At 43.1% G+C, this 15843-nt stretch overlaps 1 protein-coding gene across 12 annotated transcripts in view; it reads left to right on the plus strand.

Annotated features, from left to right (window-relative positions):
• YEATS2 (YEATS domain containing 2) overlaps positions 1 to 15843 on the plus strand; it is a 50982-nt gene that overhangs the window by 21400 nt on the left and 13739 nt on the right. For 7 of the 12 annotated variants that reach the window (XR_008578355.1, XR_008578356.1, XM_054836017.1 and 4 more), the window contains 10 exons: positions 879 to 982; positions 3553 to 3660; positions 4528 to 4701; positions 5913 to 6171; positions 6968 to 7129; positions 8703 to 8830; positions 10272 to 10427; positions 11139 to 11312; positions 12423 to 12621; positions 15533 to 15664. Coding sequence is in view for 9 of the 12 variants with exons in the window: in XM_054836017.1 (XP_054691992.1) it covers positions 879 to 982; positions 3553 to 3660; positions 4528 to 4701; positions 5913 to 6171; positions 6968 to 7129; positions 8703 to 8830; positions 10272 to 10427; positions 11139 to 11312; positions 12423 to 12621; positions 15533 to 15664 (1596 nt within the window). In the remaining 3 variants the exon portion in view is untranslated. The remainder of the gene's footprint in view (positions 1 to 878; positions 983 to 3552; positions 3661 to 4527; positions 4702 to 5912; positions 6172 to 6967; positions 7130 to 8702; positions 8831 to 10271; positions 10428 to 11138; positions 11313 to 12422; positions 12622 to 15532; positions 15665 to 15843) is intronic. The other 5 variants (XM_054836019.1, XM_054836022.1, XM_054836025.1 and 2 more) reach the window with 2 other exon arrangements.

Raw genomic sequence — 15843 nt, forward strand, 5'->3', positions numbered from 1 at the left:
GAGATCTGAAACTTTGTGCTCTGTGAAAACCAGCCTTCCCAAACCCCATTATTGTGAGAAATGGCTGCTCATTTACTTTTGTACTACAATCTGCACTTACATTTAACTGTATGAGAGACTATTACTGCGTTTTCATGTGTGTAATCCAGGGCTTTGGCATCTCTCAAACAGATGAAACTAACAAACCACACCAACAGCAGATACAAAACTGCTGCTGAGCAAGTGTGGTTTACGTGCTCTGATAGCGCAGGGTAAGTTTACCACTGAACCCCCATCCATCTCGGGGTCAGGAGAGTGCTGTGGCACGTGTGTGTACGATGATTTTGCAAGAGCAGACTTCCACAGACAGAGAAGCCTATGTCTTCATTCCCTATCTTTGTTTCTTCCTTTTCCCTACCTCACTGTGCCTTCCTCTTGTTACTCCTCACTTTTGCCTCCCTCCTTTTCCCTCCCACTCCAGGCTCCTCCAAGCCTTCCCCTGTGACAGTGTCCGAGGCTAGCGTAGGTTCAGAGGGTTTCTGGGCAGTGGAGAACGTTACATCTGCAGCAGCAAGTTCTGACTGGTGGCTCATTTACTGTCATAATTTCACATAGTCACATCTGTAGCTGATATCCTCAGTGTCCCAGGAAGGTGCCCGACCATTTGTTTGCAGCAAACAGAGCTCTGAGTGGAGAGTACCTTCTCTGTGGCGTGGATTCTGCAAGTGGAAGTTCACTAGTGGGTTTGTTTTGTGCTCACGCTTACTCCCACTGATGTACTCATGGAGAATATAGAGTTGAAATGAAATGCCGTGTTTCTTGTTAGAAGAGGTTTCATGCGTTCAGCAGCATTGCTCCCAGTCCCTCACTTGACATCTGCTTTATTTCCTGATACGCAGGGAGCCCAACCAGCAAACTGACCAGTGTTTGTCAGGCCTCTCACGGAACGGGATCTCCTGTATCAAAGACCCATGGGAGCAGTTTTGTCACCTCAGTTGTGAAGGTAATGTTCTCAGTAGATGTGTACTTTCCATTTAAAATTCAGCTTCCTATTAAATAGGGCTTTTTAGCATTACAAATTCTGCGTTTCAGGCAAGTTCTTTTGGTTGTCATTCATTTCATATGAAGGTTGACTGTGTCTAACAGATGGAGCCATATGAGAACACGGTGGTTATACAAGGTGATAGTGTCACTTTGTGCAGCTCTAATTAGACTTGCCTACGCCTCTGTTAAAGGCGCTGCTCTTTTGCTTTTCTACAAGGAAATACATGGAGGGCATAGCTCTTAAAGTGTCTTATCTTTCAGAAAAGCTCTTCTGTAGCTGACTTTGATCTTTCTCACTTTGTTAGTGACAGTATGTCATTGAACCAGAGGTGCCTACCTCAAAACCTTCACTCTGTTCATTATTTTTGTGCAGCAGCTGCTCCTAGCAGCCTGAAAATAGCTCATTTAGTGGTTTTACAACTGCCTGCACTTAGAAAAATATTTGTGTAAACAGTGGAGTAACCAAATGTGTAAACAAACAGTGATAAAAGAGGGTTCATGCTTCTGATCTGCAAAGCCCAAAAGGTACAGAGCTGAGCTGTCTCACATAAAATCTCTCCCACATCTTGTGCTAGGAAGGATATTTCTGGCAGGCAAGTGGTGTCAGTGAGGCTCTTGCTGAAAGCAGCTGGTGGGTGTGCTGCTGAAAACAGGAGTGTTTCCCTGTCTCCAAGTTACAAGAATATTAATTCTGGGTATGGTGCAGGGAGGAAATTTGCCAGTCAGCCTTCAGAAAGCAAATCACTTTACATTTGGAACTGAAATGCTTCCTATGTCTTTTAGGGAAAAAGTGTTGAAGATTGCTGTCTGAAGCAATTAGCGTGGAGCGGCATTTTAAGTGTCAGGTGTGCAGCTAGCTATTCAGCTTTTAAGAGCCTGTCTGCTCAGATGGATTTCGCTTAACTATGTTGAGAACCATTCATTACTCTTTATTTTTTACTGATTTGGGACAGTTCTTTCTGAAAGGTTTTCAGTGACTCAAAATAGGCACATGTCATTAGTAACAATTGAATTCTATATTTTCAGGGCAAAGTTAAAAACTGAAGTTTTTTTTAAAAAATATAAAAATCATAGCTCTGTAAACACAAATGTATTTTGGTTGGTGGGAAAGCTGTAATTTTATAGTTTCTTTAAAGATGAGGGAGTGTCTGGTGGTTCAGTATGATGTTACAGATTGTGTTTAACTCATCACTTTCCATCTCTTCACTATGTGCTAGTTTTCTCTGTATTTTTTTAATGACTTAAGGCTGTGTTTCCTCGGCCACTTTAAAATGACTGATATGCAGGCTGCTGTCGAGAGGACTGGTTATGCCTCTAGCCTTGTCTTCATACCTCCCGCTATTTGCTACCGGTCATACCGTGATGTGGTGAACCTGAGCAAACAAACAATCTGGTTGAAAACAAATCTATTTTCAGCCATACGCGTCAGTACAAGGAAGGCAGCAGGAGTATTAGGTTAGAGTCTGATGGCTTGTTTTCTGGTCACAATCTAACCCGAGGATGGGCCAAGTGATTGTGAAACCGTAGCTTTGGAGTTCACGTGGATTGTAAAAGAGTACAATTATTTTACTTAAACAAAACAGAACCATAGCAATCTTTTCAAATGTATTTGACTTCTCTACCAGCCTCAGATCCAGGAGTTCCAGGCACATGATTTTGCAGGTGTGGAAATGTTTTTTACTCCATTTAGTTAGGTTGCCTCGCTGTTTCTGCCAGATGGTGAGTTCTGCCTAGAAGGACTGCGTAATCAGGTCTTTCTAGTTACAAGAGAAAAAAAATTCATCTGAGAGAATTTTGCGTGCAGACTTGAATTGAACATTTTCTTTTTCCTTCCATAACTTGTTTCTTCTTAGGTTGTATTCTCTCTGAGATTGTGTATAGAGTCACAGAATGGTTGAGGTTGGCAGGGACCTCTGGAGATGGTCTAGTCTGACTCGCCTGCTTAAAGTAGGGTGAACTAGAGCAAGTTGCTCAGGACTGTGTCTGGTCGGATTTTGAAGGCCGGAGAGTCCACAGCCTCTCTGGGTAACCTGTTCCAGTGTTTGTTCACTATTAAGTTAAAAAAAATAAATCTTATAGTTAAACAGAATTTCATGTGTTTCAGTTTGTGCCCATTGACTCTTGTCCTTTCATTAGATACTATTGTGCATTGTCTGGCTCGATCTTCTTTAGACCTTCCCATCAGGTGTTTATACACAGATAAAATCCACCCTCAGGCTACTTGAATTTTATGGCTCTGAAATGCTTTGTGTAGAAAGCTGGGCGGGGGGGGAACATGAGTCGATTTCTTTCACCTGTGGTAAGAAAAGGTTCCTGTTGTAACTTTCCAAATAAAACTTGCTTTATAGGTTGTATTAAGTATGTTACACTCCTTTTACTCTGTGTTGACTGATTTTGGAAATGGCTTATTTGTACAGGTAATTCAGGACTGCCCAGATGGCCCACGCTACCCTTCATTAGCAGTCACTTGTTTTCTTTCTTGTATTGGACGTTTCACCAATTTTTTGCGCCATGTCTTTCTATTCGCAGCAGGAGGATGCTCTGTTTGCCACCATGCCACCCCTTTGTCCCATCGGGAGTCATTCCAAGGTGCAAAGCCCTAAATCAGTCACTGGAGGACTCGGAGCTTTTACAAAGGTATTCCTCTCGGCTTTTGTGCTGGGACAAGGAGCCCAGTAATGCCATTTCACGCTGTTGTATTGAGGCTGATCTTTTTAATGCTATTTTGTAGTGGAATACAGTAAAAGTAAACTGCAGTAGATGTATGAAGAGCTTCTTAAAAAATGCTGGTGATTTCTGAATGTCAGATGTTGCCACTTGTGAGTACATTTCCTTAAATGTTACCATATAGAATTTAAAGTTGTTTCTGGCAGTATTAGGCGATCCAAGTAAAACGTGGAAGAATGCTTCCTACCAGTTACAGTACGTACCTACAGCAATCTAATGCAAAAAAACCCCAGCCTTTCTTGAGTCACTGATCTTAGCGATTAGATTTAGGGCCTGTCACAGAGAAACATAAAACATACACGCAAGAGAATGATGTTAGCTATAATAATTTACAGTATCTATAGCTATAATATCAGATGTAATTTTGCAGGATAGAAAGAAACCCTGAGGTTTAGAATGTGTTCTGAGCAGGAAGATGCTTAGAAATTTGAAACCTTAAAGTGTTCTGGCTCCTTTCTGAGATGCAGGGCCTGAAGAAGTCAGGTCTGGCCAAGTCCATGTTAGTATGACGTGTAGTTGGATTATTACTAGTAATTTCTGAGCACCTCTCAAATCTGGAATACTTTGTAAATACCGACACCTCCCTCACATGCTTTGTGTTGGGAGTAGCCCTCGTCTTGGAGCCGAGTTAGAGAGCCCACCTGGTGCTGTGTAAGAACCACCTCTGAGTTTACTGACTGTTGCCTGACCTTTCTTGCAGACAGACTGTTCCAGAAATGATCCCCAGTGATTTAAGGTGTTTGCTGTTGTTATTTATTTTTTCTTCCTATTTAAAAGGTGATAATAAAGCAGGAGCCGGGAGAGCTGCCCCAGCAACCCCAGCTACCGGTGACAGGGACAGGCACGCAAACCTCTGTGCAGCAGTACGTCACTGTAAAAGGGAGCCACATGTTAGCCTTGTCACCACAGAAGCCGGTCGTGAGCACAGGCGAGGGGACGGTGCAGTCTAAGGTATGAGACACTTGGGCATCTTTGATGTGGTGTAAGGTGGCTTTCTTGTGGTTTCATTGCAACACCTCGTGCTTCTCTCAAGGGTGTAGGGTCGCTTCTGTCTCAGACACAGGCGGCAGCACCGTGGGTAGCTGGTTTCTCCATGTGCACAGAGAGGCTCATACCATGCGTACCCACAGTCCCTGAGAAGGGGACTACACGTTTGCATTTTGTTGTGTGCAGGGAACATCTCCCAGCTCTCTCTAAGCCATTGCAACAGTGGGGTGGGGGTGGTTTTGAACTGGAGCCTGCCAACCCAGAAGGTTGGCTGCCATCATCAGCTCTCGCTGAAACTTATCCAAGTCTTTCTGTAAGAGGAGGCATATTCTTTCTTTGGACTGCAGGCCTGCAATGGAAAAGAACAGGACAAATAGGAAGTGGGGTGGAGGCTGAGCCAGAACTAGCATGGAGTGGAAAGCAGTCCTACTTGAGTGGCAACTCAAGTGTTTTATTGTAGGAGTCTGTGCCAATGCAGTGCTGCTATGACAGGAGTGACGCAGCTTCTGAGGAGGCACGGTAACTGTGCAGTGACGAGATGACAGATGTGTCAGAAATAGTCTCCATTCTTGCCTGTTTCCATTGTGGGTAGAGTTAAATCGTGTGCCAAGCACAAGAGACTACATAGGGACCTTTCACTTTTGCATAAGTAAATATATATTTGCATTTGCAACAGTTCATTGTCCTTTTTACTGCCTTATTTGCCTGTTGGAGCAGGTATGCAAACTCCTGTTTGCCTGCAGTTATTGTCAACATGTAAAATTGAAGCACTTTGTGGATTCTGCTTTGAGGCCATAGTTTTCCCAGGGAGTCTGTTCCCACGAATGTGTTGAAACTAAATTTCTGGATCTCTGTGCTTTGCCAAGGCAAGCTTTATCTTCAGCTGTAATTAAGCCATTGCTTATATATCAGAAAAAAATGGAAGTGCCCTGTAATTTGAATGTACTTAATCTTTTGTGGGTGCTCTGAAATCCCGGTTGTGTTTACTAGTTTATCTTTTTCACTTGGGATTGGCCTCTTGCCAATTTAATTTTGTTTCCAAATGAATAGCTTTTATACGTGACTAGACATGTATAAAGTGTCCTGAAATGTCTAGAGGTGGAGGAAGTGTACCAGCTAGAATTCACACACTTGCTCTTGCCAGCAGCACATCATCCAATATTTATTTGTTGCAGGTTGTTGGCGTTCCAGTTGGTTCTGCTTTACAGTCGACAGTGAAACAAGCGGTGGCTATCAGTGGTGGCCAGATACTTGTGGCAAAATCTAGCTCTTCGGTAGCAAAGGCTGTTGGTCCGAAGCAGGTTGTGACTCAAGGTGTAGCCAAAGCCATCGTGAGTGGAGGTGGAGGGACAATTGTTGCTCAGCCTGTGCAGACTATAACAAAGGCGCAGGTCTCTTCCACAGGTGCTCAGAAAACTACATCTCAAGGCTCAGGTAGAGTCATTTTACACCTTGTTAACAGCTCATGATGGGTAGACTTTGGGACTCTCTAATGATTTCTTCAACTGCAAAATAACTATGTGTGATTGAAAAACTTCAAAATGAGCAGAGGGATCTGTAGGGAAATTCTGGCTGACTGAGATTAGTAATAAAGAAAATGTTAACTCGTTATCTGTAAGGGGGAAGAGGGAGCACAGGTACTTTAAAACATGCAGTCTTCTGTGAGCAGGTATCAGACAGGTAGGCTGGGCAGTGTGCTAGAGACCTGGTAGACTTTCATGGAGCCAGGCCTCACATTTTTGCCCAGCATTGTAGTTCTTAGATGCTCCAAGGGCTCCACATAAATCCAACCAACAGGAGCCAAACTGTCTTTATTGCATCTTCACATCTTCCCTCGTGCTTATGGTTATGGGAGTGTGGGCAGAAGCACCCTGCCTGCTTCTGCACACAGCTGGCTTAGCTGGGCACATTACCTCAGGCTCAGGGCTGTTTGAAAGGTGTTGCGTGGCCTCTGGGCTGGAGTAAGCCTGTAGACCCCATGGCTGTGCTGCTTTGGCCTGTAGCCATGAGTGGTGCTGCACGCAGAGAGATTTTTTTTTTTTTTCCCCCAGACCTATTCAAAAAAGTGTCTGTGCATCACTGGTAGAGTTAATCTGCGGTTAGGCCAGCTAAGCATGGATTGTCAAAGGCTAGCTGCATGTCACTCCTAGTACTTTCATCCTGTGCAGATTTCAATGCGTGCTACCTTATGCAAGCATTAGTTTTATTTCTTTATATTCTTTCTTTCTAGTGATGGCCACACTGCAGTTACCAGCCACCAACCTGGCAAACCTGGCAAACTTACCACCAGGCACCAAACTGTACCTCACCACCAACAGCAAGAATCCTTCTGGGAAAGGAAAACTGCTTCTGATACCCCAAGGAGCCATACTACGAGCAACAAATAATGCTAGTTAGTCTTGCAGGGAAATCTAATGAGTTAAATAATGTAATCACTGCATAATTAATACATTTAGCATTTTTGCTATAAAGCATCCTGGTACTGTGGAAGTCAGTAATGGGATGGGGTTTCTTTATTCACACCATCACAGTGTGTGGTGCTTTTTAAGACCGAGATCTCACGAGTGTCTTCTGATTTAGATGAAACTGCTTTTCATGCAGTGCTCTCTCCATCTGTCTTTGCAGAAAGCAGACAGTGTAATTTTCCTCAAAGATAGGTGAAGGGTTGTCTTTAACTTTTTGTTGTGATCTGTAGGAAGAGACAACTGCATTTTCGTGATGTAGAACTGAGATGGATTTCATTGCAGTTGTGAAAGCTATTAATAAGTAATGGAATGCTACTCTGGAGAAACTAGAAACATAAGAAACTAACTTTGAAAAGGACAAGATGCTCTATCTGGAATGAGAGACAAAAATAATTTTGAATTTTGACGCAAGGTTTGGCCCCAAGCTGTTGAGACCAGCAGAAACACTTTGTTGTTAATGAGCTTGTGAGTCAAACTTACTGTGAAATACCTGGAGAAAAACATTGCTAAAATAGTTCTGATGGGCACTACTGTGTTTATAGTGTGCTGTTGCTGTAGGGAAAGAATACTGCTGGTTTTGGACTGTGTAGATGAAGACTGTTGTCATGAGCCTTCTCCATAAAGTTCCTTTTGAGGCTGGGGGTTGGGATGGGAGATGGATTGGGTGTAAACCTTTTGCTCCCAGTTCTAATACTGGCAGTGTGGAAGAGGTATTATTCAGCTTACTATATAAGTCTGTAAATACCAGCAACATGGCAATAGAGTACGTGTCACTGAAAATGTAGATACTCTTGGTGAAGGCATTTTTGGGCTGGAGAACTTGTGATGGGAGCCCCATTGCTTGAGATTGAGAGGCAGCTGGGGCAGTCCATCCCTGACAAGGAAATAATCTCACAGGCTTTGAGGAAGAGCAAATAGTTGTGTTTTTTATGACAGAGCCATAAGTATTTTTACCCTTGTTTCTTAATGAAAGACTGCAAAAAAGTTGGTGTCCAGGCTGTTCTTTCTGGAGGCAGAGCAGTATCAAAGTGTCACTGCAAATTACCACTGCTTGGTATCCATGATCTAATACTCTGTTAACAAGGTTGCATTGGAACAGCCAACAAAAGTAAAATGAAGAAACCAGTGGGATTCAGAATGTTTCTAGGGCTTTTGCTGCAGATTTATAACCTGCAAGGGACTGATGAAAAGACTGTTCATCTGTGGGACAGCATCTTCTTTTGATAGAAAATTCAAAACAGCCTGAAATGAGCTTTGCTTGCCCACCAGCCCTCCTTATTTCCCCCATAGTCCGTTTCGTTCATGGCATTTGCTGAGCTATAAGAAAGCACAGCAGCACATCTGAACTGTGCTGTACTGGGTAATAATATTATTCAGCTGCAAAACATGTGGCAGCAAGCGTCTTGCAAAGTGTTTTCAATTATTTGTATATACAGGGATGCTTTTGCAGCTGACAGTGTCTGGTTTACCAAAGGGTCAAGCCTTTTCTTCTGGTTACAGGTCTCCAATCTGGTTCTTCTACGAATAGTGGAGGAGGAGGAGGAGGAGGAGGAACCCAAAGCACAAGCAGCAGTAACTTGTCACAGCACCTCACCTATACATCCTACATCCTGAAGCAGACACCCCAGGTTAGTGGTGTGAGCATCTTTAGTGCAGCAGATTGACATTTTGGGCAGCAGCGGCACAGTATGTGGATGTCCTGTGGTTCTGTAGTACATGGAACATTCTTGGACTGCGGGATCTAGAGCCTCTAACAATCCTTGCCTCTCTCCCCTCTGCCAGGCACCTGCTTTACCAGTTGCTTTACATCTCTGCCCCTCACCATCCCTTGCAGGGTGGTGCGTACCCTCATGGCTTCTTGTGGGCTGAGAAAGCAGCACTGAGTAAGACCAGGGCAAGCAGTGGGTGGAGAAGAGACAGAGTCTCCAAAGGGTCTCCAAAACAAGATAGGCGATATGACAGAGATGAAGAGTTATCTTAACACAATAGGATGTATAAGAGTTGGAGGAAGGCAGTAGAGATAGGAGAATAAAGGAAGACTGGGGTAGCAAGAACCTTATGATGTTCAACAAAGACAAATGTAAGGTCTTGCACCTGGGAAAACAATCCAGGAGTGCAGCACAGGCTGGGATCTACCCAGCTGGTGAGCAGCTCTGTGGAAAGGGGCCTGGGGGTCCTGGTGGACAAGCAGCTCAGTATGAGTAAACAGTGTGCTGCTGTGGCAAAACAAACCAATGGGATGCTGGGTATTCACCAGTATTGGACGTTTTTAAGATTCAACCGGACAGGGTGCTGGGCCATCTTGCCTAGATGATGCTTTCGCCAAGAAAGGTTGGACCAGATGATCCTTGAGGTAGCTTCCAACCTGGTATTCTATGATTATTGGAGAGAAACGGCAATGCTGAGTAAGGAAGAAAAATGAGAAAACAGAAGATTGTGTGAAGGGGTCCATGTGTGGTAGTGGGTGAGCGAAGCCTCTGAAGGGTAGCAGCTGAACACTGATGAGAAGCTGGAAGGGTGGCAAGGTCTGAGGTGGTAGGTTATTGGAGTGCACACCTCCAGTTGTTGCTTTGATTTCTGTATGCTGAGGTCTGAATATGTAGCCTTTGGGGGGGAGTACGTACATTTTGAAGTGAGAGGGTGACAGAATATCTTGATTTCTCTCTTTTTTTTTCTTTTTTTTTCCTTTTTTCCTTTTTTTCTTTTTTTTTTCCTGTAGCCCAGCAGTAGCCTCTCCAATCTTGCACGCTAAGCAGCATTTGTCACAAAGGATAAACTTAAAGAGCATAAAATGTGTTAAATTGTAGTGGATGCCTCTGACAAGGCAGGAAACCAGCTGTGGCTTTTTCACCCCTTCCCTTGCATCAGAAAGTGGTGTTCTGCACCAAGAAGAGAAGGCTGTGTCCAGCTCTTAGTGCAGAAGCACTGTAATTAGCAGTGCCATCTTTTAGAAGATGAAATGTTGTTCTTGCGTAACAGCTACAGCCTTATATCCTGTATCGACAATCCTAGATTTCTGATGACTTTGTGTTTCAAAGTGCTAACCTCCCTAACTTATTTCTGGAGCAGGGTACCTTTCTGGTTGGCCAGCCTTCTCCTCAGAGTTCTGGGAAGCAGCTGACTCCAACTTCAGTTGTTCAGGGCAATGTAGGAGTTGGAGCATCTTCCACACAAGGACAAGCACTAAAAGTGATAACTGGACAGAAAACAGCTCTATTTACACAGGTAATGTGCAAACAACGTGTTTCTCTCTTGCCGGTCAGCGTTTTGTCAGAGAAAGTATAGGAACCACAGTCACATATTATGAAAGCTTTTCCTTTTGGAGTTGTTTGGGGTTTTTTTTGTACAGTTATGATGCTGGCTGTACTATAAGGAAAGCACATGAAGGCTTACTTTCATATGCAGATACTGGACCATAGTTTTCCAGCTTTATTTCTGTTTTCGAAGTGTGTAAGCTTGGGTTGCTAGTTTGTAAATATGCTCTGGGATTTCTTAGTGAAATGGGATTAGAGAAGTGAATACAGTCAGGTGTGAAAACGTGCTTAAATATTTGAAACTTAGAAATGGGTTGCCTGCTAAAGGTCTTAAAAAAATTCCGATTTTGGTATTCCACAAAGGTCCTTCTTTTAAAAATGACCGGGTGGTCCCTATGGAATTCAAACTCCCCAAGAGTACTTGTAATTGATCATCAAAAATTCAAGATTGATAGGCATGTTTTTGCAAAGTCAACAGTTTGATAAAGTTAATTTCTGAGGTGATCATTTTGTTCTGGCTATTATTGCCACAATTTGCCTTTTTCAAAAGTTTTTCGAAAATATTTTTCAGTGGTATAAAAAGCATTTGTCTTGTTTGTTTTGTTGTTTTGGATTTTTTAAGCAATTTTTAAAAAAATCCAAACAAAAACACCTTCTTCCTTGTACTGAATTCTTTTGAAAGGCTGCACCCAGTGGACAGACATCGCTGATGAAAATATCAGATGGGTCTATAAAATCAGTGCCTGCCTCATCCCAGCTCTCCAAACCCGGCACCACTGTGCTGAGAGTATCAGGAGGCGTTATCACCACGGCTGCTGCTCCTGCCATGGCTCTTCCCGCAAACGGCGTGGCCCAGGTGAGAAACAACTTTGCCAATATTCTGTAATATAACTTTTGCACTCTAGTGGGTTTTTTTCCCCTATTGGTATTCTTCTTTTCAGTCAGCTTTGTTGGTGGGTCTGCTCTTATTTGTGTTCCAGTGCAGTGCATACTACTCTTTTTCTGTTGTCTTGTTTGCTGTTTGGCACAAAGCAATATCTGTGAAGAAACAAGGGGAGAGGAGAAACTAAAACTTGGATTTTCTTGCTTTGAATGTTGTTAAAATTCAGGTAGGCAGGAAAGGCTTTATCTGAAACAGTTTTCGCAGTCATACAGATCAGATTTTTGGGCTACACAGCCTTGAAGCACCAAGTCTGTCACTCCTCTCCACCCCAGGGAAGTCAGAACAGCGCAGCCGTGGAACGAGGTGCTTCGGCATAGAGTGAGGTTGGAAGTGAAACATTTGCGTTCCTAGAGTGAATACTCTTGTACATGGATGCAGCCATGTATGCAATTGATGTGGGTTTTGAACCTGGAGTGGACTTGGAGTTCACTGGGAGGGTTCCCCCAGCCTCGCTGCTTTTGCCTGTGGAGAGGTGAAGATTAAACAAGCGGAGAGTTGATGCCGCGCTGCCCTCAGAGGGCCGAACACTGGCATACGCAGCATATATAGGTGAAGATGCTAAAATTTGTGTTAAATGCTACTCACTGTTTTTATAGCTCTTGGTGAAACTGCAGAGATAGAAATTTTCAATCCAGCCTCTTTATCCCAAACTTTTTTCCCATTTCTCTGCCAATAACCTCTGGACTTCTGAGCAGCGGGGAAACATGAAACGTTCCTGGGTCAAATTTCTCATCTGGAGGCCTAGCTGCTTGCTGAAGTTAAGCGACTTGGCTCCAGATACTATCAAAGCAGTAGTGGTAGCAGTTCCTGTGTGCAGTTTCACTTTGCTTGAAACAGCCTCCATTCTATATGTACCATCGCTGTATATGGGTTTTTGGATATGTGCTTGAGAACCTCTTGTTTCTTAATGATGGTTAAATAGACATTTGGGTTTGCTACTTGTAGATGCTCCCTTGTGTTTATTATTGAATCATCTATGACGTGAAAAGGAGTTTGTTATCCCTTTCTGCCTCTTTTATGCAGCAAATAGATAACGCAGGTTCCAGCTCATCGTCTTCTGGAGCTCCTACAGCAAAGACATCTGGACAACAACACCAAATCTGTATAAGCCAGAGCCAGTCTACTTCATCAGTCGTGAATAAGACTGCTACTTCTACTGTTGTAAGTGTTGCTTCTCTGATGACTACACCAACGCCTGTGACTGGAAAAGCTGCAGTATCAGGTATTAAACTCCCTTTGTGCCTTTCCTATAGAAAGTTAGAATCCAGGTGTGCGTTCTTTGGATGACTTCACTGTAAATGGAAGAACGTAGTGTCACCTGTGTTTGTGAATGTGTAAAAGTAAAGTCATGCTTTCTAAAGCATACCTTATTAGCATAACTTTTGGCTTAGCCAAAGAGATGTGTAAATAATTTGGCATCCTATCATGAGTGCATTGACTGTATCTGTTACAAATAACAGTGTGCATTGCCCATTGGTGTTGGAGAGGGATTTTAGTTTTCATGCCAGGTTCTTATTAGAAGATGCATTCTGCCTTTTGAAGAGCACTGTGTGCCACTGAATGCTGAAACTATCAAGGTATCAGCGATACTACAGACTTCATTAGTTTGTGAAAGTGAAACTGCTGAAGTTGGAGAAGCTGCATGAGCAGAATTTGGCTTTGAGGCTTTGCATCTGCTCTGTTTGGCTTGGAAAGGAGAGAGATGTTGATTAGGGGGAACGGAAGGCTTTGAAGTCAAAATCCATTAAGTACAGTGAGGTAGGTTGGATCTGGAATGCTTGAAGTTAATGAAGAAATAAGAAAGATGGACTGCCCTTATGTAGAGGGGAGTTTTCCTAATTTAGTTTTATTGTCCTTCGGTATCTTTTGTATCACGGAGACCAAATATAGCAGGTTTAATTTGAATATTATGGGTTAAAATTAGAAATTTTCATTTTGACTCCTAATTTACCTGCTGTCATGTTCTGTTCATTTGAAGTGACTTCTTACTAAGTGGAAACAGAATGCAAATACAGAAAAGAGAAAGTAAGTGATACTAAGCCCATCTGACAGTGTCTTTTTAAAGCAGATCTTGTTTCCTACATACAGTCTTCCAAACTCCTTTTTTCATCACTTTGTGTCACAGAGCTTGAAAGTAAATAACAGAGTCTGTTAAGACTGCCACAATTCTGCAATAAGCACTTGACTATTTTCCTCTTTGCCTACAAAGCAGCAAGGTTTATTTGGTAGGAAATACAACATTGTAAATAATATTCAGATTAAGACTGCCATTTAGGTATGAGAATATATCTAGATTTTAATTTTTTTTTTTTAGCCTGATGCACTGACTTCATCATGAATCCCAAAAGAAGCAGTTACTTTGATGTTTAAAAACACCACAAAACAAACAAGCAAACCAAAACAGTTAAAATTCTGGAGATTCATACTTTTAAAGGCAACTTTTCAAAAAGAATCTCAAAATTTCCCATTGTTTTGCAATGAACAGTGTCTCTCCACCCATCAGGCTTAATAGGGTTAGTTGAAAATGTCCCTTTCTACTCTCCTTGTTGTTTGGGCTGTGCTCTACCTGACATGTCTGTGCATCACATACTTGGGGCACCCCCCAAGGCACACTTTTAAACGATGCAGTTTCTCAAAGCATGGTAAACTGTTCTGGGAAGAGACTTGCAAAGCCATGAGCATTGAGTTGCTTGCTGGAGCCTGGCTCTATGCCAAGAGAGACCTTTGGTTCACCATTTAACATCCCCAGAAGAAGTGCTGGGGGGGTCCGTGTGTCAAAGGGAGCCAGCCACCACCGCGGAAGTTGGCCATCCTGGGGCTGTGTGTTTGAGAAGGCTGGAGGTGGTAGAAAAGGTTTTGCCAAGGTGTTGTGCAGTCAGCTTTTTAATTCTAAAAAGATGGGCTTTTATTTAAATGAGTCTTAAACAGACTAAAGTGTTTAAAAAATGAATTGGTGATACTAGGTTAGCCTTCTTGCCTGGTGGTGAAAGCCTAACTGACCAGTGCTATGCATCTTCCAAACCAAAAGATATCTTCACCAGACCTTGCATGTCTAGTACTTGGGAAGGCAGTTAATGCTTTTCACGCAAGAATAATAGACCAAAATGGAAACTTTATCTTGATACAAATCGTGAGTATAAAATTACTGTCGTGAAACTAAGACGTGTACTGTTGGCAATGTTCTAAAATAGAAGCCTAACAGATTCCCACAATCTGAATAAAAGCTAGCTATAGATTGAAGACAATTATATTGGAAGTAGCCCGTTTAGCAGTAGAAAGGATGGACACAGGCCCAGCTCACAGTGTTAGAGTGCTGGCTGTGGTGGCTGGAGGTGTCATGGAGAGGTGATGAGTGCTCCTCACCCATGGCACTGTGGTGCAGCTTGTTTCCACCCAAGTCACTGGGTGCTGCCACGGATAGTGCTGTTAATACCTGAATGTCCTGCTTGTTCTCTTAGCCTTGACTAAAATCAGTGATTTCATTCAGTCCCCACTTTAATATGCTTCATAGCTTGATTAGCCATCCTTACGGCTATATCCAGTGCATATTACAGAAAGGCACAGGACACTCCGTTCAGGTTTGTCCTTCACCAGACTTGCTGCGCAGCCTTGGCCTTGTCAGGTAGTTAAAAGATGGTTGATTGCGCTCTGCCGACTGCAGCAGATGCTGCTAAGCTGAATTGCAGAGGTGTGTGCGGCACTTGGGTGCCTCAGTGAGAGTGGCTGTGTAAGTAGAACAGAGCTGTCGCTCGCTGGCTTACCAGACCCTTGAGCGCAAGGTCTTGTTCTGACCAGAGCGTTTTACTCTGTGCTGAGCCTGCTTCAGCTGAAAGGTTTGTGTTAGATCAACTTTTACTTAAGGTTACTTACATAATTAGGAAACCTGCCTCACAAATATCAGAGCGCTGCGCAGCATGTGATACTGCACACACTATGGTGCAGCGCCCCAATATTTTAGCAATCATTTGTGTCAGTAAAAACTTCTCTGACGGTTCACTGAACTGTGGCTTGTTAAGAGGGTGGCAGTGCTAGCTTACATGCCATCCCGGTTCAGGCAGAAAGGAAGAGAAGTAGCTGGAGATAAACAAAATGGTGTGTTTTATTTAACATTTTGTCTTCCGTTCTTCTTGCAGGGTTGCTAAAAATCCACTCAAATCAGTCTAGTCCACAGCAGGCTGTTCTGACAGTTCCCAGCCAGCTTAAACAGCTCGGTGTAAACACAGCTTCTGGAGGTGTTCAGACAATACTCATGCCTATGAACAAAGGTAAAGGGCAGAGGAGGATGACAGATGGTGTTTGAAATCCCCTTTGACACAGGGTCAAAGCTCTTGGTTGGCATACATGGTCCAAAGTTAGAGATAGAAGAAAATGTAGCAAGGAAATTCATCCCTAAACTTTGTGCTACAAACACTGTGTTGCTTCTGAACATGGTTATTTTTCAAAG

Source organism: Grus americana, chromosome 9, assembly GCF_028858705.1.
Source record: "Grus americana isolate bGruAme1 chromosome 9, bGruAme1.mat, whole genome shotgun sequence".
NCBI lineage: Eukaryota > Metazoa > Chordata > Aves > Gruiformes > Gruidae > Grus > Grus americana.